At 45.8% G+C, this 24,122-nt stretch overlaps 1 protein-coding gene across 2 annotated transcripts in view; it reads left to right on the forward strand.

Annotated features, from left to right (window-relative positions):
- The window catches only part of PKHD1L1 (PKHD1 like 1), a 378,989-nt gene that overhangs the window by 64,091 nt on the left and 290,776 nt on the right, over window positions 1-24,122 (forward strand). For both annotated transcript variants that reach the window (XM_073679777.1, XM_073679778.1), the window contains exons 10-14: window positions 10,093-10,135; window positions 10,890-10,960; window positions 11,692-11,802; window positions 18,977-19,066; window positions 19,404-19,666. In XM_073679777.1, coding sequence (XP_073535878.1) covers window positions 10,093-10,135; window positions 10,890-10,960; window positions 11,692-11,802; window positions 18,977-19,066; window positions 19,404-19,666 — 578 coding nt within the window. The remainder of the gene's footprint in view (window positions 1-10,092; window positions 10,136-10,889; window positions 10,961-11,691; window positions 11,803-18,976; window positions 19,067-19,403; window positions 19,667-24,122) is intronic.

Below are 24,122 nucleotides of genomic sequence, written 5' to 3' on the forward strand. Positions count from 1 at the left end.
GTAATATAGTAAAAATTGGATTTTCAAACTTATAGCATGTCAATTTCTGGTGGATTTGTAACATATTTGTGGCAATTTTTCCCCATTTACTTTTATAAGAAAGTCAAGATACACAGACAAATTGTAATGTTGGGAATTGTGCTGTGGGTAAAATGCAGATGAGCAGCAAAAACCCAAAAGTGCAGGTAAAAGTGTAAAATGAAAAAAATCACTATGCTATCTTACCTGTCCCTAGGTGCTCCTGTGACCAGGGCCGGCTCCAGTTTTTGTGGGCCCCGGGCGAAAGAGTCTCAGTGGGCCCCTTCAACACATACCACGATTCATGAAGCACAGATACCGCAGATATATATATATATATATATATATATATATATATCAACAGAATGCAGCAGCACTCCATATGGCCAAGATATGTCTTAATAATGAAAATAATGAAAATATTAGATCTAAACTGTTTTGCTTAGCAACAAGTACTTACAAACAATGAAGGTTTTTAGCGCATGAATTGGCCAATTCATGTGTGCCCATCAACCATGGCAAGGTAACCTCCCCCTGATAGGTAACTGCTCAGCCTAACATGCCACTTTTGGGCTACAAGCCTACAACTAAACGGACAAACATGTCTTTTTCTGGACTAAAAACACCTACATTTAAAGGGCAAGCAGAGCTGTTTATACAACACCTGCTGGTTAATGGGAGGAGTGCAGAATCTTGGCCATATGGAGTGCTGCTGTGGAGCCACACTCTAAGCTCCGGGCCTTCTTGGTCTTGGTCCTTGGCCGGGTTGAGACATTCCCCGTCTACAACCTACCTCTCGTCCCAAGACCAGGGTACGAGGGCTGTGTCCCTTGCCGGTGCAGGCCCACACAGGATCTGCACTCCCCGAGCCAGGTTGTTCCAGGATGCACTGAAGACTAGCAAAGGACCAAAAAGGCGAAAAAAAACAAAAGAAAAGACGAAGACTAAAGATGGCTTTCTATTAAATCTAAAGTGTAACTAACTTGTACGTCCTCCACCCTCACCCACTAACTGGTTCCTACCACTTTGTGTGCCCCAGTCTCCCTGTAACCAGGGGAGCAGCACCTAGTGCATACCAGCTCCCTCTGGTGGAGAAGTGTGGTGTTGGATGCAAGGCTGGGTCACGACTATCACACTGGCCTTACCTCAGAGGAGGAACACTACACTCCATTACAGAAGTGCAGCATTCCTGTGGTGGTCGAACCCTCAGGGGCGCCACATTTCCCCCTGGTAAAACACAGCACGTCCGCGGGCTGCAAAAGAAGTAACACCCAGGAAATTTTCTTTTTATGATAACACAACTATCTTCCCTTTATGGGAGGCACATTTCTTAAACGTTGCATAACAAGGTATATAGTATAAAAATACAAAAATATAAAATAATAAAATTATAAAAGTGCTAGCATTTTCCAGAGACATTATTGCAGGCAGACAGATAAAGTGCATGGACGCAGAGTCAGTTCAGAAGTGCGAGGGACCTGTCCTAAACCCCCAACGTTGGCCCTGGGGTGGCTGCAGGGTATGAAGATCCCGAGTTGGACCTCCCAGAGAGGCACCCTGACAGGTTTTTCTTCTGAGGTTTTGAGGTAGAGAATATCCGCGGTTTTGTATAAAACCAATATGGAGCACCTAAAGAGATGCAAACTATATACACTGTGTTCTAAATTATTATGCATATAATATTTTCTCAGATTTTCCCAAATTACCTATATGAATTGCAGTCATTGTAATTTTCCAGTCAAATAACTATTAGAGTACAATTGAAAGGTTTTTGTACAAACTGCCTATGATAACAGTATATTTAAAAAAAAAATAAAAAACTCAAACTGCACTCAAAATGCATGTTCCAAATTATTATGCACAGCAGAGTTTTCAACCTTTTCATTTTAATAAAGAACAAAAAAATGGTCATTTTTGAAATTATAAGCATTAGCAGGTTATTACAAACTGAAATCAAACAGTTTTCAACTCAAAACTTCTGAACGCTCTCGTCCATTGAATTTGTCAGTTTTTGGATGGTTTCTGCTTTAATTGTTTTGCATGAGGACAGAATACCCTCCCAGAGCTGTTGCTTAGATGTGAACTGCCTCCCCCCATCATAGACACTCCTTTTGATGATGCTCCAGAGGTTCTCAATGGGGTTGAGGTCAGGGGAGCATGGGTGCCACACCATAAGTTTGTCCCCTTTTATGCCCATAGCAGCCAGAGATGCAGATGTATTATGTGCAGCATGAGATGGGGCATTATCATGCATGAAATGATCTCGATGGTCCAGATGGATGGAGTGGAGGATGGCTGGTTGATGGACACCCCATGCAAACACGGCTACGGCACTAACAAGGAGGAGGTGGAGTGTTTTGGGCCGGAATCATGGGGAGAGAGATTGTCGGCCCTTTTAGGATCCCTGAAGGGGTAAAGATGAACTCCATAATGTATGTTGAGTTTCTCAAACAGCACTTCCTTCCATGGTTCAAGAAGAAGAACCGTTCATTCCGCAGCAAGATCATTTTCATTCATGATAATGCCCCGTCTCATGCTGCACATAACACATCTGCATCTCTGGCTGCTATGGGCATAAAAGGGGACAAACTTATGGTGTGGCACCCATGCTCCCCTGACCTCAACCCCATTGAGAACCTCTGAGGCAGTTCACAATTAAGCAACAGCTCTGGGAGGGTATTCTGTCCTCATGCAAAACAATTAAAGCAGAAACCATCCAAAACCTGACAAATTCAATGGACGAGAGAGTTCAGAAGCTCCTTTCGAACAACAGATCCTATGTGCAAATGTAACATCACCTAGAATAAAGTTTTGAGTTGAAAACTGTTTGATTTCAGTTTGTAATAACCTGCTAATGCTTATAATTTCAAAAATGACCATTTTTTTGTTCTTTATTAAAATTAAAAGGTTGAAAACTCTGCTGTGCATAATAATTTGGAACATGCATTTTGAGTGCAGTTTGAGTTTTTTATTTTTTTAAAAATATACTGTTATCATAGGCAGTTTGTACAAAAACCTTTCAATTGTACTCTAATAGTTATTTGACTGGAAAATTACAATGACTGCAATTCATATAGGTAATTTGGGAAAATCTGAGAAAATATTATCTGCATAATAATTTGGAACACAGTGTATTTGGGGAAAGAGTCTGTCTGCTGCTAGTCCGCAGAGACACGTGTCTCTAGAAACCGGGTAAGAAATCAAACAAAATAGCAAAAGTCAACACAATAGAACTTGTAAACAAGAACAGAAACAGCCGGGAGCTGCTTTAAACCTCGGGCTGTCTTCTTGGAAAGGGCTCATTCCTCCCGATGGAGGCTAGCCGGTCCCCTGAGGCTGAGCGCGGGGTGGCGTTATCAGAGGGTGGCGTAAGCAGAGGGTGGTTATCAATGGAGTAAGCTCAGGGTGTGTCAGGGTTATAGCGGAGTGCCTCAAGGGTCTGTCTTGGGCCCTATATTATTTAATATATTTATTAATGATCTAGTGGAAGGGTTGCATAGTAAAATAGCAATATTTGCAGATGATACTAAACTTTGTAAAGTAGTTAATACAGATGAGGACAGGGCACAGCTACAGGAGGATTTAGATAAATTGGGGAGTTGGGCCAAAAAATGGCAAATGGGGTTCAATGCCGATAAATGTAAGGTCATGCACATGGGAAAGAAAAACAGCAGTCACCCATACATATTAAATGGGAAACCGTTGGGGAAATCTGACATGGAGAAGGACCTGGGCGTCTTGGTTAATAGCAAATTAAATTGGAGTGCCCAGTGTCAGGCAGCAGCTGCGAAGGCAAATAGAGTCATGGCATGCATCAGAAGAGGAATAGGGGCATATGATGAGAACATTGTTCTTCCTCTGTATAAAGCGCTGGTAAGGCCGCACTTAGAATATTGTGCACAGTTCTGGGCTCCGGTGCTCAGGAAAGACATATTGGAGCTAGAGAGGGTACAAAGGAGGGCGACTAAGGTAATAAAGGGAATGGAGGGACTAGAATACCCAGAGAGGTTGTCAAAATTAGGCCTATTTACATTGGAAAAGAGAAGGCTTAGGGGAGACCTCACAAACATGTATAAATACATCAGGGGGCAGTACAGAGATCTCTCCCATGACCTGTTTATACCAAGGATGGTGACAAAGACGAGGGGGCACACTATGCGTCTGGAGGAAAGGAGGTTCCTGCACCAGCATAGAAGGGGATTCTTTACGGTCAGAGCCGTGAGACTCTGGAACTCTCTGGGAGAGGAAGTGGTGATGTCCAACTCACTTAAAGAGTTCAAGAGAGGCCTGGACGCCTTTCTTGAGAACAATAAAATTACATCTTATGCTTAGTTAATTAATCCAGGGATTTAATCTTACTGCCAGATTGGTGTCGGGAAGTGAATTTTTCCTCAATGATGTAAATTGGCCTATACCTCATGGTTTTTTGTTGCCTTCCCCTGGATCAACGCTGCGGAATAGCTGCAGTGCACAAGAAATAGGCTGAACTGGATGGACGCTTGTCTTTTTTCGGCCTTATAAACTATGTAACTATGTAACTATGTTGCTCCCGGACACTTTATGTACGTCCAGGGCGTACTACCCACGCTCCCCCTGGTGGCGAGAGAAAGTCACTGTGTAACCCGGGAAGAGGTTCCGACCGGGGTGTCCCTTCTTGAGGCGCGGCTCAACGTCTCGCCGGCTGACGAACACATCGTCCTGGAACTGGGGACACCGGATGAATCCCCACCCGCCTCATGATGAAAACGGACGACTTGGCCTTCGTACCGGGGTCTGGGACAGGTGGCCTCCTCCTGACGCGCCCGAGATTTTGCAGCTTTGGTCCAGACCTCGAGGCGCTCGCAGCGCTGCTCCCGCTGACACTGCTCCCATGCAAGCTGGAATATCTGGTCTCTGCACCACTGGCTCCTTCTCCGCGCTTCAGCCCAGGTCTCCCTGGGGAAGCCCATTAAGTCGCCCCCCTGGTTTTCCCAGGCCCACTCCTCAGCTTCGGGCCAGGTTACTGCTGGTGCGGGTAGCGGGGTAAGAACGGGTTGCTGCGAGTCCTCTGTAGACGCAGACCAGTCCGGGTTGGAGCCGGTAGTTTCCTCTGCAGCTTCAGGCACCTCCATGTCAGGGTTTGGGCGGCATCGCAGGTCCCCACTCATGGCTGCCGATTGCAGCTCTGGAGCCAACGCTTGCTCCCAGGTGACCACGTGGGGAATCAGGTACTCCGTCATGAGGTCCAGGATAGTCACGGTTGGCTCTGCAGCCGGGGCAGGGGTTGCACACTCACCCGCCGCTGGGCCGCCCTCGACCTATGTCACCGAGTCGACTTGTCCTGGGATCTCAATTCCTTGGCGGCGGTCCCGGATACGCAGCAGCATCTCCTCCCGCCACGCAGCCATCGCCGCCTCCTGGGCCTCTCTCTGCCTTCTTAGGAGTTTCGGAGCTTTCTGCTGGAGAAATGCAATATTTCCCGGGGTCAACACGCTGCCGCCTTGCTCTCTGCCGGGTGAAGGGCCTGAACCGGGTTCAGTAGACGCGTGGTCTCGCTCCCCAGAGGCATCCATGTCTGCCTCTGTTGACTGCCAAGCTCCGACTGCAATGGCCGCACCTTGTTGCTTTTCTTTTTCCTCCTCTTTCGGGGTGGTTCCTGGGTGGAAGCTGACAGGCCCGCCTTCGCTCAGCCCATCCGGTTTGACGGGCATGTTTGTGGACAGTCTCTGATGGAAGGGGCAGTCCACATTTTTGGCGCCAAACGGGAGCCCTGCCCACGATGGGAGGCGTTCAAAGACAGTCTTTTTACAGTGTTATGGCGTCTGGTCTTCTTGGGCGGGCGCCATTTTAAGTGTGAAACAACAGTTCAAGGTGTAAGGCACACAGTACCCGGTAGCAATGGGCACTTCTTCCTTTGCAGCGGGCACGCGATCCTGCCGACTACGCCAGGTTGTGACGCCTCTACTCAGAAAGCCCGTGTTTTACCCTGGGTGTTGGGGGACTCGGAGTCGGGCCCTGTGATGGAGAGATGGGATGTAGCCGTGGCCCGGGCCCGACCCGTGCTCCGGACCGTCACATTAGAAAGAGATGGTGTGGGCTTGTCCGGGTTTAGTGGCTGATTAACGACTACGCCACCTGTGGTGCCTGGTGAAGGGTCACCAGTGCCGCTACAGTCCGCTGAGGCCCGATGTCATGGCGGCCAAAGTTATTACTGCTCCCCACAGGCAGAGCGTGGCCTCAGGGCAGAGGAACAGGAGGAAGGTCGTAGTAGTAGAGGGAGACGGGGGCCGCGTCTCGCGGTGTGACGCAGAATAAACAGTCTGGAGGCCATAGGGGTGAACTTCCAAGGCTTTACTCACTTTAGAGATGGCAGAAGGAAGGCGACTCCCTGCTCCTCGCGAAGTCCTGCGGTCACCAGGGACAGGGGTCCGACAACCTCCGAGTAAGTCCAGAATTCAGTTGAGACCTTACACCAGAGTGTTCCTGAACTACAGACCGAATCCTTTCCTGTCCGTGTGTGTGCAAATAGGCCGGGTCTCCCTCTGAGCTCCTCTCAGAACAAGGGTACGGGTGGCAATTCCTCTCCATCCGATACCCAGTGGGATCCTCTGGGCCTAACCGGGCTTTCCCGTCCAGGACGTAGAGTAGCAAGGTCGGGTGTCGGGGGCCTGTACCCCTCTTTGCAGCCGGAGTCCCTCTGAATATATCAGGTGGGCGAGGACAGGTGGCGTATACCGCTCCGTCTGCATCCTGCCTGGGATTCATTTGCTGTGGAGCCACACTCTAAGCTCCGGGCCTTCTTGGTCTTGGTCCTTGGCCGGGTTGAGACATTCCCCGTCTACAACCTACCTCTTGTCCCAAGACCTAGGTACGAGGGCTGTGTCCCTTGCCGGTGCAGGCCCACACAGGATCTGCGCTCCCGGAGGGAGGTCACATTACACACAGTACATGACAGCTCACAGCAACCAAGGCCGACTAGCCAGGTTGTGCCAGGATGCACTGAAGACTAGCAAAGAACCAAATAGGCGAAAAAGACCAAAAGAAAAGACGAAGACTAAAGATGGCTTTCTATTAAATATGAAATCTAAAGTGTAACTAACTTGTACGTCCTCCACCCTCACCCACTAACTGGTTCCTACCACTTTGTGTTCCCCAGTCTCCCTGTAACCAGGGGAGCTGCACCTAGTGCATACCTGCTCCCTCTGGTGGAGAAGTGTGGTGTTGGATGCAAGGCTGGGTCATGACTATCACACTGGCCTCACCTCAGAGGAAGAACACTACACTCCATTACAGAAGTGCAGCATTCCTGTGGCGGTCGAACCCTCAGGGGCACCACATCATCCCCCCTTATAATGCCCCATGCGGGATGTCACCCTCCCCCTTATAATACCCCATGCAGGATGTCACTTCCCCCCATATAATGCCCCATGCAGGATGTCACACCCCCATATAATGTCCCATGCAGGATGTCACCCCCCTTATAATGCCCCATGCATTATGTCACCCCCCCTTATAATACCCCATGCAGGATGTCACTTCCCCCCATATAATGCCCCATGCAGGATGTCACACACACACCCCTCCCTTATAATGCCCCATGCAGGATGTCACACACCCATCACCTTATAATGCCCCATGCAGGATGTCATTCCCCCTCATATAATGCCCCATGCAGGATGTCATTCCCCCTCATATTATACCCCATACAGTATGTCACTCCCCCCCTTTTGATGCCCCATGCAGTATGTCACTCCCCCCCTTTTTAATTCCCCATGCAGGATGTCACCCCCCTCCTTTTTAATGCCCCATGCCTCCATACATTAAAAAAAAATCAAATACTCACCTCACTTCTCACCTACTGCCGCTGCTCAGGTCTGGAGTCCAGCATCACCGGCGTCTTCCCACTCTGTGCTGTGATGGCTCAGGGGAGGGCGCGGTGTAAAGACGTCACCGCGCCCTCTGACCTGAGACGTCACAGGGAGCGCACAGCAGGAAGAAAGCGGATCTGCGGAGGCACCGGGAGAGGTAAGTATCCGGCTGCCAGGGCCCTGAGCAAGCGGAGGGGGGGCCCTGAGCAAGTGGAGGGGGGGGCGCTGGCACCACTCTCCTCTGCTTACGGGTCCCATAGCGTGGCGGGGTGCCGACGGCGAGTGGGCCCCCCGCTTGCTCAGGGCCCCCGGCACTTGCTCGGGTTCGCCGGGTGCTGACATCGGCCCTGCCTGTGACCACACTTCTCCCGTCACCTGCCTGTCTCTGTTTTCTCAGCCTCCAGTAATGGCATGTCGTGTAGACCCGTTATTACTGCAGTCAATTAGAGACTGCAGAGGTCACAAGTTCTGATACCTAAAAGTGTGTGTACAGGCGGATGACCCAGAAGTGTTGCCAAGAGAGAGGTGAGTTTAGTATTTCTTAAGTTTTGGATCAGATCAGTTGTTTTCTGTAGGGAAAATACACAAAAAAGTGCCAAAATCTGCACTATTTCATGCAGATTTCCTTGCCAATTTTAGGCTGGAATTGCTCTGTAAATTTTCTGCAATTTTGACTCAATTGGAGGTATAGATAAAGGGAATCTGTCAGCAGGATTTTACGCCCCAAACTATTTATATTTGCATGCAGCTCTTTCAAAGACACAAGCAATATCTTTACAGGGCCAAATCCTTCCTCTATTACTAAGAAATCAGCATTTGAACTGATATGCAAATGAGGTAGAAGAGCTATGGTAGATCTGAAGCATCTGTCACTCCAGCTCTATTCCCCGCCCAGCGCCACCTCGTAATACTTTACTGATGACTCTTTTGCTTGAAGTCACACAGCAGAGGCTGTCAGTAGAGATGAGTGGATCAGGCAAAACTCAAATTCACCTGGTCATACAGTCTTTTCCTGGAAATTCAATTTGCAAAAAAATTATTCTTGCAAATTTAATTTCCCTTATTATGGTCCGGGGTCTCTTCACTTGCATCTTCTGGTCCTCATTGCATCTTCTGATCCCCGTCACTTGCACGAAAATCTTCAAGCCTCTATATATTTTTTAACCTTTTGATGGTCCAGAAAAATAGCAGAATCGAATTACAAAAAATTTGCATTTTGGTGAATGCTAAATTTTGAACATTTCCGGTACAATTCAATTTCACTCAGATTTATTTGCTTATCTCTTGCTGTGAGTCAAATAGGAGGAGGTGGCGCTGGGTGGGGAATAGAGCTGGAGTGACAGAGGCTTCAGATCTACCATAGTCCTTCAGCTTCATTTGCATATCTATTCAAACATTGATTTCTCAGTAATGGAGAAATGGACTGGCCATGTAAAGGTATTGCTGAACTTATATTTTAAAGCGATATATGCACATTTAAATACCTTGGGGTGAAATCCTGGTGACAGATTACCTTTACATTAACAAACTAACATAATGTTGTAATGCATGTCTGTTAATTTAAAAAACCGCACAAAATCACAATAAGACTACGTTCCCACGATGATCTTTTGGTGAGTTTTGGATGATGCAGATTTTCTGCACCTATTAAGTAAGTTAGGTTACTTGTGTTTTGTTATTGCATCTTTTAGTGTATTTTTTTACATGCTTTTTTATCACGTTTTTGACTTTTTTTTTTGTCTCTTCATGTTATGTCATGTTTTAAATAAAGCTGCTTTGTTTTTGATACTTCCCTGTATTTGGCTTTTACAAAACTTTATTGATACAGTCATATGCGTATTACATGCATTTATGATGCGTTTCAACAGCGGAAACGCACTAAAAATGAATGTTCATTAATTACACGGGAATTTTTCACTTCTAATGCAAGTCTATGGGGAAAATCCGCACATAAAACTCAGCGTACCCGCAAGAGAAGTTGACAGATCAGTCCAGCTGAGTAAAAGAACAGCACAGTAGGCATAAGATTTCTATAAATCCCATCCACTTTGCTGGGACTGTAAGACACAATGTCAAAAACTCACCAAAAACTCATTGTGGGAACATAGCCTTAAAAACAAAATTGTGTTCAAGGTTAAATGTTCAGTTGAAGTCCCAGTAAAACTTCTACTTTTTTGATATTTTGCCACAATATACCTTGTTAATATTCCTTTCTATCTTCCCATAGGACATTTAAATATCAGTTTTATCCTAGACAGTAATTATGGAAGGTGAGTACATACAACATAACATAAAAAGGAAAGAAAATAGTCATAATAACAGCATGGTGTCTTCGGGAAAAATTTCTCATCTCCAGTTTGGGCTAATATGGCCGCCTAAAGCTACATACAAAACAAGACTAAGGCAAACTCCTGTGTCATACCCCGCTCCTTTAAGCCTTGCTTTAGGCACAGCACATTGTATACATTTTGCCCAGGGTGTTCCTCTAAGCAGAGTTGTAGCTAGCCTTTCCATGCAAAAATTCAGTCTTTACCTTAGCCTGTAACTGAATTCCCTGGTCAAGAAAGAGTGACTTATTAATATAGCCCCACCCATTTTCTGTGGTTAACCAATCATAGTGGTAAAGCATGGGAATGGGTGAGCCACAGAGGCAGTTGCCCCGGGCATAACATTTTTAGGTGTGCAAATTTTCAAAGTATTTTTTTTTTGCATTGGTGTCGATGTGCTGAAGATCCAGAGCGGAGCACATGCCCCAGACTGTCCGAGCTAGCAACACTTTGAATTGCATTGACATCAATACGATGCAGTTAGATCCTCTGGCAGAGCAGATATGGCCATAGGCCATAACTTCCCTGCTCTAGCACACTCCATCCTGTAGACTTCAGGCTGCTAATGGCCGTCAGCCTACAAAACGTCAGTGTCCTGCTTCAGGCGACACAATGATGCTCTCATGTAAGCCACCTATTATACCACGCTAAATAACGTAACGTGCAAACGTAACTGCGGCATCTTTTTCTGTTCCAGGAGTCTACCAGTATTGAGCACATATTATGTATCTTCGTTGAATAAAATTGCCATGTTCCAGACATATGCAGGTAACTCATATGTTGTTTTATACTATTGGACTCTGCTTGCCAGAAGTTCAAATTTTCATTTCTGCTCATTTTGGAGGCAGTCCAGGGGCTGGGCTTAAAGTAAAGGGATGTTTTAAAGTTTAAAAATTATTACCTATCCATGAAATAGGGGATAACGATCCAATTGCTAGGTCAATCACCGATCCCCAGAATCGGGACTCTGAAGAGCACCGGCTGAATAGAGCCTCTCCATTCAATCTAGTAGGAGCACCGAAGACCAGACGAGCGCTGTTCTCGGCAATTTCCAGCACTCCAATTAAGAATGATGGAGCGGTAGTGTCCATGATTGAACTCAGCTACATTCAGCTGGGGATCTTTAGAAACCCGATTCTCAGGGTCGGTGGGGGACACTGCGTTCGGACAGTTATCCCTTATCCCGCAGACAGGGGATAACTTTTAAACTTGAGAACAACCTTTCAAGTGTTCCAATTTTTGGCTTCAGAACATTGGTAGTTATTCAATTTACCAACAAACAAAAAAAAAACACATACATGTCTCAAACTACATTTATTATGTGTTTTAGACACCTTTTTACCTTTTTCCGCAATGGGGTGTATACTAGATCAAAATAGGTGTGGTTTGCTGGAAAGGGGTATGGCTTAAAATGCAACCCCAACATTTTGTAAAAATGTTGACATTTAAAATGTTATTGTTGAAATGTGAAACTGAGATGTGAACATGGCTTTTTTTAGAGATTACCGGAATTTTCCCCTCTGCTGGTGGTGTAAAAGGAGGCACAATAATCACAATAACTGGACAGTTCTTCGATGAAACCGATGCTCCGGCTAAAGTCCTTATAGGAGGTGAGTGAATTTTGAATTTTATTAATTATATCTACAGGTCTGCAGTGGTAAACCAAAGGTAGTTCCATGGAAGCGAACCATGAACGAACCCTGTGTAGTCTGATACACCTGTAAAACACTTTTTTATCTACTAGTTTGTGTCTGTAACCATGCACCATGAATCTGCATGGAAGCATAAAGGAAATCTGTTGCCTGATTCATGACGTCCAAACCGCGGGCAGCATGAATCAGGGCCTGGCTACACAACTGCAAACAGGTATATTCTTCATTGATACGCTCGAGTGTTTCAGAGAAAATGTGGCTGGAAGATCCAAGACCAACCATATGAGACATGAGTGTGAATAGTCCAACGCCTCTCCTAACCGGCTCTTCCCAGCACTGCCCTACGTATTGACAGGTCTCTCCTGTAGCAAGACTATCCTGCAGCTAGACTCTGGTAGCCCCCCCTATATCCCAATAAAAGGGGGGTCTCATGGGAACATGGACACTGGATTGATTTAAGTTTTATCAGTTTATGGTTTTCAATACAGTTTAATAATCGCCTGTGTATGGCTTTTGGGGTCAAAGGTTATGCTGTGGTCTCTGGTGTCCACGAGCAGGTTCTAACCAGTTTGAGCCAGTTATTCTTGGCGCTCTTTTGTGACCTCCTGATTCGTTATTTCAAGAAAGTGCAGGAATTTCAAATGTATAAATAGAACAGCGTGTCTGGGGTCCCCTCATTATCCTATCAAAAGAGCGAAGACTGAAGAACTGAAGACTGAGGATGGAGAGCTTATTACAGCAGCTGCTTACCCGGGCTGGTGAAGAAGACGGAGCCGAATGGGTCCGGAGCTGCTTGGCTATAAAACCTTCCATGGCAGCTCCCGAAGTTACCTCCTTACCTCCCGGATCTCCAGTACTTCTTCGGTCTGCTTCTGACTCCTCACCGCGGGACAGAAGAAGCCGCAGTCTACGCCAGAATCCCAGGGCTCGTATAGCCTATTCCCCACCGGTGCCAGCACCGAGGGCCACTGGGCACTCACAGGAAGTGCGCAAGCACCATCATTGCCCGCCCTCCCGGAAGTCGCGCAGTCCGCGGCGAGATGAAATCCGCCGGGACGTCATAGAGGCGGCATCGTTATCAAGGGGCGCCGGTGACATATTTACCCACCGCGGCCATAAAAGCGCTGCGGTGGTCCAGGATTCATTACCGGCATCATCGGATGCCCGGTCCCTCCCACTGAGAAGAGGACCGTCCGCTGAATCAGCCGCATCGCTCTCCTGGAGAAACGCTGAACAGGGAGTTGAAGAGGAGGAGGATCAAGTGGAGCTGCTTACGGTGCAGCCGCGCTTGCCCTCCAGGCTTGGCTTGAGCGCCGGCAACACAGAAGATATGGACACGGACCCGGTTTTAAGCAGAGGGGGTGAGATTTTCCATGTGCCCCTGAGGTGTTGCTGCTAGAGGTGTTGGGCAGGTCAGATAAATCTTGTCTGAACACTCTCAGCAACTCTTATCTCCTGGTCATACTGCTGTCAATATCAGGCCTGGTTTGCCTGAGACACATTTGAAAGAAGCACTTATGTGTGAGCTAAGGCCCCGTCACACTTAGCGACGCTGGAACGATCCCGACAACGATACGACCTGTCAGGGATCGTTGCTGCGTCGCTATGTGGTCGCTGGTGAGCTGTCAAACAGGCAGGCTCACCAACGATCAGGGGAGCAGCGACATCGTGGAATCTTTCCACGATGTCCTGCTCCTGGTTACGAGCCTGCTGAAGCAGGAGCAGGCTGGTAACTATGGTAAACATCGGGTTACTAGGGGCACACGCGCACCTAGTAACCCGTTGTTTATCATGGTTACCACTCTGCTACAGTGAGCGGGAGGTTACCGCTCACTTTAGCAGGCTCGTAACCATGATAAACAACGGGTTACTAGGTGCGCGTGTGCCCCTAGTAACCCGATGTTTATCATGGTTACCAGCCTGATCGCTGCTCCCGCTGGTCACACACAGCGATGTGTGCTGACCAGCGGGAGAGCAACGACCAAAAAATGGTCCAGGACACTTTGCAGCGATCAGCGACCTCACAGCAGGGGCCTGATCGCTGCAAAGTGTCACACATAGCGACATAGCTGGTGAGGTCGCTGTTGCGTCACCAAAACCGTGACACAGCAGCGATCTCGCTAGCGATCTCGCTATGTGAGACGGGGGCTTTATCCCCTTTGGGATTCCATTTAAGTGCGTCTGTCAAGGATTTAATTTGGAAAAGGGAGTAAGTAGATTTATTTTCTTTGCTCCCTAATTCAAAAGAACAGCCGAATAAATTTGAAAAGAAGGAGGATAAACCCTGAGGATAAGAAACATGTCAGCTTGTCAAAATCTTTTATCAACTGGTTGCAAGCTTTTTCGATTTATTCTGCGGTTCTTGGGGAAAAGTTTCCACATCTCTGTAGTGGGTTATTCCAGCATGTAGACATAATACTGGAAGCCTTCCGTAATTTTGGCGGCTCAGCCTGGCTTAGTTATGATGAAGCTTTCAGGCAGAAGCTGGCTGTATACCCAAACCTCAAATGGGGGACTAAAGACGTGGGGCTCTGGCTTAATCTGATGCTCCCTCAAAGACATTCTTTCTTTAGGCAAATTGCTAATAATCTAAATAAAAAGGAGTTTGCTTTGCATTCAATGAAACATCTTGCAAGTGGCTTCAAAATTGCCAGTTTCGGCATGAATGCTCCTTCTGTGGAGGAGCACATCCCATGTCTAAATGTTTCAAAAAACAGTCTCAGTCACAGCAGAATTTTGGAAAAGAAAATAATTTTAAAATCCATGACCCCAGTTAATCTGGAAAGAATGTTACCGTGGCTAGAAATAAACCCAGACCTTGAGAGTAAGGTTTTGTTATACCAAGGTTTTCTCAATGGGTTTTATATCCCCCCTTTTTTGGGTTTGGGTTGTATTATAGTTGATAATTTACCTTCTATTAATCTCTTGAAAGATGTAGTAAGAGTAAAATTAAGTAAGGAATTTGAATTAGACCATATTGCTGGTCCTTTTGATTTCCCTCCATTTTGAAAATTTTCGAATTTCCCCTCTGGGAATTGTCCCTAAAAAGGAATCTGGTTCCTTTAGACTCATCCACCATTTATCATACCCTCAGGGCTCTTCTTTAAATGATGAGGTTGATAAACCTGTAGCCTCTGTCAAATATACTTCTTTTGATATGGCGGTGGATGTTCTTAAAAAATTTGGTCAGAATGCCTTAATGGCAAAATCTGACATAAAATCTGCTTTTAGATTGTTTCCTGTCAACCCTTCTGGTTTTAATTCTTTGGGTTTTATTTTGATAAGTTATTTTTTAACAAATGCTTGCCTATGGGCTTTTCCCTTTCTTGTTTTTACTTCGAATCATTTTCTTCTTTTTTACAATGGGTCGTGGAATACGAATATAAGGAGGGAGGTGTCCTACACTACCTGGATGATTTTCTATTTATTGGTCCCCCAGAATCCCAGGTTTGCTTAGATTTACTTAACAAGTTTATTTCTATTTGTAATAATTTTGGCGTTCCTATTGCGTATGAGAAAACAATTTATCCTTCTTTATCATTGGAATTCCTTGGTATAAAAATCGATTCTGCAAACATGGAAGGCAGCCTTCCTCCTGAAAAAATCTCTGGTATGTGTAAGACAATTTTCAATTTTCTTTCCAGAGATAAAGTTACTTTAAAGGAGCTTCAATCTTTATTAGGTATGTTAAATTTTACTCTAAGGATCATAACCATGGCAAGAGTTTTTTCAAGGCGCTTGTATGATGCCACAAAAGGCTTTAGTTTGACAGGATCTCATATTAGATTGGGATCTGACATAAAAAATGATCTTCAAAATATGGCGTGAGTTCTTATTGGATTTCAATGGTAAGTCATGTTGGCAATGCTCTTTTGTCTCTTCCGATTCTTTATCTTTGTTTTTCTCAATTGACCAAATCACGGGTTATGGGATACTATTTTCTTCTCATTTGTCATCTCAAAATTGGCCTGATTCTTGGGTTTTAAAGAATATAACCAAGAATTTAACAGTACTTGAAGTTTTTTCAGTCCTGCTTTCTGTGATTTTTTTTGGGAACCATTGTTGAAGGATAAGAGAATTTTGGTGTTGCTAAAAAACCAGGCCTCGGTTTTTTCCATCAACACTTTGTCTTCAAAAAATACATGGGTTGCGAGGATTGTCAGAAAACTGGTTCTGAATTTTTTAAAGTACAGCATTTGGTTGAAAGCTGTTTTTTTGCACAATAAGACAAATTTTATCGCTAATATTCTTTGTCATCGCCAGTTAATAGAATTTCGCAAACTGGTGCCGGATGCAGATATGGAAGGAGTACCATGTCCGCAACATCTTTGGGACACAATTTGGGAATGATTCCTTATTTTATTCAAAATCCCTAGCTGATGGAACATGGACTGATTATTCAGTTGCATGGCAGCAATGGATTTTATTTTGCCAAACATATAACTATGACTATACTGAAGCTCGCTCAGAACCCGCTTTAAAGTTTACAGATTCTCTGGTTAGTAAGGGTCTGTCTTTTTCAGCAGTATCAAAGTATTTAGCAAGAGTTTTCTTAAAATTAACAGGTAAACCTTCTTTAACGGGTTTATTCCCGGTGAAGCAATTCATTAAAGGCTTTAAGAAATGTAAAAACAAGCTGGACAATAGACGTCCAATATCGTTTTCTTTATTAAAGGATCTTTGTTCGATTTTGGACTCAGTTTGTATTGATTTTAATGAAGCTTGTTTATTTTGTTCAACTTTCTCTTTAGCCTTCTTTGCCACTCTCAGGATTGGAGAATTAGTGTCAGCAAAGAAGGCCACACCTTCAGGTTTAATGGTTAATGCCATTTCTTTTCAGGATTCGCACTTAATGATATTCATAAAACGATCAAAAACAGATCAAATTGGTAGAGGGGCTTCTATTAGATTGAATGCCATATCTGACAACACAATTTGCCCTGTCACGAATGCAAAGAGATGGCTCGACGTAAGAGCAAAAATCCAGGGTCCATTTTTTATACATTGTAACACCGAACCAGTGACGAGTTTTCAATTTAATGCTGTCTTGAAGAAATCCTTAAAATTTTTGGGCAAGGACAATTTAAGGATCTCTTTGCATTAATTTAGTATCAGAGCGGCGTCTGAAGCATCCCGGTTTGGTTTTAGAGATGATAGCATTAAAAAAATTGGGAGATGGGAATCTAGGAGATTTAAGCTGTATGTCCGACCAGATTTATTTGATTATTAATTCTTCAACTTTGTTTTTTTTAAGTCCTCTGATAGTTTGGATTATTGGACATTCTTTCATTCATTGGGCCGAGAAGAGAGCAAGTCAGCGGTCGTACACAGAAAACCTTTCATTTAGTTCAGCCTTGGTCCAAGTCTGGTGGCATAGTATCAGAGGGATGAAATGGAAGAGTTTATTATCTGAAATGCGAAAATTAGCTATTCATTGGCCCATTCCGGGCTTAGTTATCTCTCACTTAGGTGGTAACGATATTGGAAAAAGCAACACCTTGGATTACTCGCTTTAATGAGAAAACACCTTTCCCTTTTAAAAACAGAATTTTACAATTCGGGTTTTGCTTTTTCCAAAATCGTTCCTAGACTGTTGTGGTCCAAGCCAAACTTAATTTTTATGGACAAGATTCGTAGAAGAATTAATAAGGAGATGGAGAAATTTATGGTACTCTTAAACGTTTTTTCTTATAGGCATTCAGATTTGGAAGGATTTACTCTAGGGTTATATAGAAATGATTTGGTCCATCTTTCGGAAATTGGTTTAGACATTTTTAATCTAGATTTTCAGATGATAATTGAAAAATGGCTGTGGTGTTTGGGGGGGGCCATGCCTCTTTGAGTCATGACGTTTGGGAAAATCGCACAGTTACTGGGTGGATTGGATTAATGTGTTGGTAATTTTATTGAATTTTATTGGTTAATAAATTATTCCGTTTATTTAATTTATTTAGTTACCCTAAATAAACATCACGGCCATTTTCTTCCAGCTGGTGTTATGTGTCGTTATTTCAGGTTATTTACACAAAATGTGTTCTATGTTACCATGATTAATATCTCCCGCAGTTTGGATAGCATGAAACAGGTGATAGGTTCCCTGTTAATACACACAACGAGATGAAATTCCTAAACATTACCATAATTATTTCTTTTTTTTTATCATTCTTTAATCAAATGTTCGTATGCAATTCACATATTAAATACAAAGTAATGAGAGGAAGTGCTATATAAACTGTGCAGCCATTCTTCTACATCTCTAAAGGTATTTAGAACTTAAAGGGGTTGGCCGCTTCTATTTTAAAGAGGACTTGTCGCCAGAAAAAATGTGGCCAGTTTTTGCTCCTTCCATACATGATACCATCACACACCATAATCCTGGCAGTAGGACTGATGTGACATTAACTTGTGAAGGTCTCTTTATGGCATTGTCCACCTGGTCTACAGACCAATCTCCTGTTATCATTGCATACAAGACAAAAGCAGGACTCATTTTTGAAGAGGATAGACCTCCATGCCAGACTCTATTGCTGTATTCCAGCCTCCAGCCTCTATTTGGAGACCACGTAGACAAGAAGCCTTCAGAAGAGAACATCACATTGGTCTTATTTCCTGGATTATAGTATGAGGTTGCACAATGTACGGTAGCTGGACCCCTCTAGTCTTCATTCCTGGTACATTAACACCGCAGCATACACTAACACGACAATTCCAGGCCGCATGTTGCTTGTGCTACTGTGAGCAGCCTGTGTGGTCTAAACGTGCGCCATGGCCTGCAGTGTCTCCGGACTTGTCTCCCATCGAGCACATCTGGGACCTCATTGGTCAGCAATTACAAAGGAGGGAGCTGCCAGCAGCAGATTTTGATGATTAGTCCAAGTGCATTCAGCATGACAGCCATTAATAACCTCACTGGTAGCAGCCAAGGAGTGTAAGTGAAGGGATTTATGTGTGTGCTCAACACTGAATAAATTGAAAAGTTTTGACATCTTTTTTCCCATTTTTTTCATCATTTGCACATCATGTCGGCGATTTCCATATTTCCATAAATTTTTCTTCTCGGTGTCGCAATGTCAATGTTAAGGAGTAAACTTGAGTTGAATGAATATTTATTCTTTATTGCTTCATCTTACAGGTCAGGAATGCCAAGTTCTTGGAATAACAGATACAATAATAACGTGTCGGAGTCCTCCACAGCCTCCTGTTATTGCTTCTCTTTACCCAGGTAAATACTATGTAAAGTTTGATGTATTGTAAAAAAGTTTAATGGTGCACTCCAATTTTATCCTTTGCCAAGACCTTTAGTGATCAACTGGAATTTGTCGGGAATCCTGGTAGTAAGTGTTCAATTTCCCTGCAGCGCCTCCACTGGGGAAATTAAGCATTACACTGTGTCTGTTTAAATGAAGACACAGGATGAGATACTCTTTGGCCAAGAGTTGAGGATCCGGAACTGGGGACTCACTTCTTTTAACTTAGAATTTTCTGATAGGGTACAGTATGTGAAAATGGTATTTCTAAAATAACCAACCCCTTTAAGTAATTTTATAATTTACTTTTAGGAAGCCGAGGACTGAAGCTGGAGATGTGGAACATTAGTATTCCACCGAGTAATGCACTTCAACTGAATGAAACCTCCACCAGCTATGTTGGTTCTTCTTGGTCCGATGGTGCATCCCAATCTTGGTCTTCGAATTCCAGTGAATTTATTGCTCGGCTCAGTGGTTTTTTTGTACCTCCTGATACCGATTATTACAATTTCTATATAAAAGGATATGATAATTATGCTCTGTACTTCAATGAATCGGGTGACCCTGCAGGAAAGGTAATTGGAACATGCTGTATGGCTTTATATGACCTGTGTTATGGACTTAAATATTTTAGCCTTTAATAATGAGGATAAATTCACGGACACGTTTTTGCTCATAAATTTAACCCACATAATACCATTTTACGGCCATGTGTTAGTAAGATGATAATGGCATTTACATAATTCTCAACATTACCTAGCTCCAACCCCTCCCTATCCTGCTAAGAATGTCCCCGCCCCTCTCAGTAGGGTCCTGAAATGCCCACTTTTGGGTGGGGTTTACATAAACCCTGCCCGGTTCAGTCCTGGAATCCCAAGAATTCTAGGACAATTTGCATATAAACGTATAGAACTTACATAATGCTACCATATAGTGCCTAAATAATATTCAATATCGTAATCATATTCCCTTAAAGAGCTCACATAACACTGCCATATAAGTACCACACAATACAGTAATCCAAATCCTAAATAATACCGTCACACAAGGCCAAATAATACTGGGTGGTTTTAGCTTGCTACATGGGTTGCCATTCTCTGAAAATTGCCCATTTGTCACCCTGGCCTAAACCCAGCCCTAGGCCTATGGAATATATGTCAGCAGGCTAATGGAATAACTAATATACAACGGAATGATTGTCAGATGGAGTAGGAAACAGGAAAAAACTCTGCTTACCACCACAATGGTCAAAATTGGTTATTTACATTTATAGTTAGGGAGAGATACCTCTTTGGGTTACCTTTTAACATGTATTTTTTTTCTGTCATTTTCCTGCTCTTTTGAATCTATGTGTGTTACTATGTAACACGGGTACTTTAGATGCAGTGACACAGAAGCACAGAGCAGGCAATACAGGGTTAATAAACAGGGAAAGTTTATGATAACAAGGTGAATCTCCACGCAGGGAGTAACAGGGGAAAATATGGGGAAATAGCAGGTATTAGTCTGTAACTGACAGTTTTCAGTTTAACTAGATGTAGCAGTCAAACCGGTAACAAACGACAGTTTTTTCACTTAGCTGACTTGTGTCCTCTACAAGGCAGTTGCTAGCTGGTGCTGGTGACGCTGTCTTCAGGCTTCCCCGCCCAAACAATGCTCCGTCTTCTGGCGGCAGCTGGCGGTCTCCGGTTTTACCCGCTGAGCCCCTAGTCCATAACAGTGCACCTCACGTGCTCAGCTCCACGGACCCTGCGTCTCTTCTCCCTACAGTCAGCTTGACATCTCCGGTCCACTGCACTCGGATCCCTTGCTCCAAGTCTTGTAGCCAGGAGCCTGGACCCTCTCACACTGCTTGGCTCCGCAGGACCCTGCTTCGCTTTCCCGCGCAAACGTCCTCTTCTCTCCCTCTCTCTCGTCACACCAGGAGTCCCTCTGTCACCTGACCTCCGAGCTCTCTCTCTCCACACACCCCCTGCTTCCCTGTCACATGACTCCTCTGCTTGCAGTCTGTCTTCCCCCTGCAACAAGAGGTACGGCCCCGGCAGTTCCAGATCCCTTGCTCTGAAAGCACTCACACCCCGGTCTTCCCCGTTACACTCCCACTCTCCTTTAACTCGCCATTCCACGGGCGAGAGTTCCTTCATAAAACGTTCACATTCTTGGACTTGCTGGACGATACGGTACCATATGAATTGATCTTGTTCATAACGGTGAGGAGGCACTCCTGCTGCTGTCCGTTCTGACTGGCGTAACTCAGTTTGACCGATGGGGGGTGCAGGGTCACTCGGATTGCCAATCTCCGCCTGCCCGGTGGCTTCAACCGATGTTGCTCCCTCACCGCCTGCACTGGGGACTGCAGGTAATTAAGTGCTGGGGCTCGGAGGTAGAATCAACAACTCTTCTTCGTCCACATCGTGGCTTGGGGCAACTGTGACAGGTCCCTCTCTAGAAGCAGGTGATTCTTCTCCACCCTCGTCATCTTTAGACAGACAGGGTCGCAGCATACTACGATGAACCACTCTGGTAGGGGCTCCTTCAGCCCCCTCGGGTTGAACTTCATACACAGGTCCTTCAGCGCCAATCCTGCGCTTCACTCGGTGCGGGGTCCGCTCCCACTGCCTATTCAATTTGCTCTGGGGCCGCCTGTCCTGAACCAACACCCGCTCCCCGGGCCTCAGAGCTGTCCCTCGAAGAGGCAATGTCTCATGATGTTTGAGCTCCTGAAACTTTTGTTGTACCAACCGTCGGAGGGTCTGCAGTCGATGCCGATGTTCTCGGACCCAGGAAGACACCCCCGTCCGTGGGTATTCCTCCTCGGGGTCCAGCTCTAACTCGGTGATCTCTCGCCCCTTTCGTCCGAACTGCAAGGTATAAGGAGAGAACCCCGTCGTACTATTCACTCGGTTGTTGTAGACCCACACCAGCTCGGCCACAAACTCAGGCCATCGTACCTTCCGATCTTCCTCCAACGTGCGGAGCATTTGGATCAGTGTCCGATTAAAGCGTTCACAGGCCCCATTTCCTTGAGGGTGGTAAGGAGTAGTCCGTGACTTCTCAATCTTGTACAACCGGTGCAGCTCTTCCATCACCCTGCCTTGGAAGCAGGTGCCTTGATCGGAATGAATCCTCTTTGGGCAGCCGTACACCCGAATGAAGTCTCGGCAGATGGCCTGCGCAGCTGACTCGGCGGTCTGGTCTCTGGTCGGGGTCACTACCGCAAACTAGGTGAAGTGGTCTGTCATTACCAGGCAATGTTCATATCCGAGATGCACCGGTCCAACAGTCAAATAGTCGATCATCAGCACCTCCAAGGGGGCAGAAGTCACAATAGTTTGTATGGGGACCCGCTGCTCCGGGGGCTTTACCAGCTCACAGCTCTGACATCTTCGACAAGTGTCTTCTATTGTTGCTCGCAGTCAGGGATGATACACCAGCCTCTGCAACCACTGAAATGTGTTCTCTGGTCCGAAGTGAGCCCCTCGTTTATGAGCCTCCTTAGCCACTACTCCGACCAACTTCTCTGGGATCACCACTTGCCAGGTGGTCCCGAACTCTCGCAGTAGCTGCACCCGTCGGTACAGCAGCCCGTCTTGCAAACACAGTCTCTCCCATTGTCCCAGCATTTTCAGTGCTCCCGAGGACAGGGTACTCCTCTCTTCTCGACTGGGGACTTGCCGCAAAGCCACCCATTGACGTAGTTGAGCAACTTCTCTGTCAGTCTGTTGAAGTCGGATGCAGTCATCTCTTGGCCGTCCTAGCACTTGTTCTTCCGACGTCTCTCCGATCTGTCCCTGCGCCGCAGCCAGCGGTCCCACGAAACTTCGGAAGCTAGGGGTCTCATCCGCCTCCAAATCTTCATTGCGGTCATGATCAGGCCGTTCATATGTCACTCTGGAGAGGGCGTCGGCGTGAGTATTCTCTGCCTTAGGCCGGTAGACAATCTTATACCGGTACCTGGCCATGCGGGCCACCCACCGCTGATCCAGGGCCCCCAATTTCGCATTCTCCAGGTGGGCCAGCGGGTTGTTATCTGTTCTCACCAGTACTTCAGACCCGGACAAATACTCCGCAAACTTCTCGGTCATTGCCCAAACCAGAGCCAGCAACTCTAATTTGAAAGAGCTATAATTATCTGGGTCCTCTCGGAGTCGTGAAGGGAGCGGCTGGCGTACGCAATCACGCACTCTTTCCCTTCCTGTACTTGGGATAACACGGCTCCCAGACCATGTAGGCTCCAATCAGTGTGGAGTATGAAGGTTTGGGAGAAATCCGCATAGGCAAGTATTGGGGCCTCGGTCAGGGCCATTTTTAGGGCACAGAAGGCCTCTTCCTGGCTGCTTCCCAACCGAATCGCCTGATTCTTGGAGCCCGCCGGCACTCCTTTAAGTAGCTCCAGCAATGGGTTGGCTATGCGGGTGAAGTTTTTCACAAATCTTGGGTAGTACCCGGCTAGTCCCAGGAAGGCCCGAACGTCCTTCACTGTCTTCGGGGTAGGCCACTCCTGTATGGTGGCCACCTTTTCCTGGGTGGGCCTGACTCCTTCACAGGACACAGTATGACCGAGATATTCAATCTGTTTGGGGAACAGGTGGCACTTCTGGGGCTTCACCTTTAGGCCATGACTCTGTAGGCGACTCAGTACTTGCTCCAGTAGCTGGAGGTGCTCCTCGAATGTGCCGGCATAGACAATTATGTCGTCAAGGTAAATCAGTGTCGCCTCGAAGTTCAAATCGCCCAGGCACCTCTCCATCAGACGCTGGAACGTCCCGGGGGCATTAGTCAGGCCGAAGGGCATCCTATTGAACTCGAACAGTCCTATGGGTAATATGAACGCCGTCTTCGCACGGTCGTGTTCGGCCACGGGCACCTGCCAGTACCCACTGGCCAGATCAAAGGAGGAGAAGTATCTTGCCTTCCCTAAGGCTGACAGGGACTCTCCGATTCGGGGTAGTGGGTAAGAGTCCCGTACTGTACAGGCATTCAGTCGTCTATAGTCCACACAAAACCGCAGGGTCCGATCTTTCTTCCGGA

This window comes from Phyllobates terribilis, unplaced genomic scaffold, assembly GCF_046119375.1.
Source record: "Phyllobates terribilis strain yellow unplaced genomic scaffold, ASM4611937v1 Scaffold_4__5_contigs__length_816908805, whole genome shotgun sequence".
NCBI classification, from domain to species: domain Eukaryota; kingdom Metazoa; phylum Chordata; class Amphibia; order Anura; family Dendrobatidae; genus Phyllobates; species Phyllobates terribilis.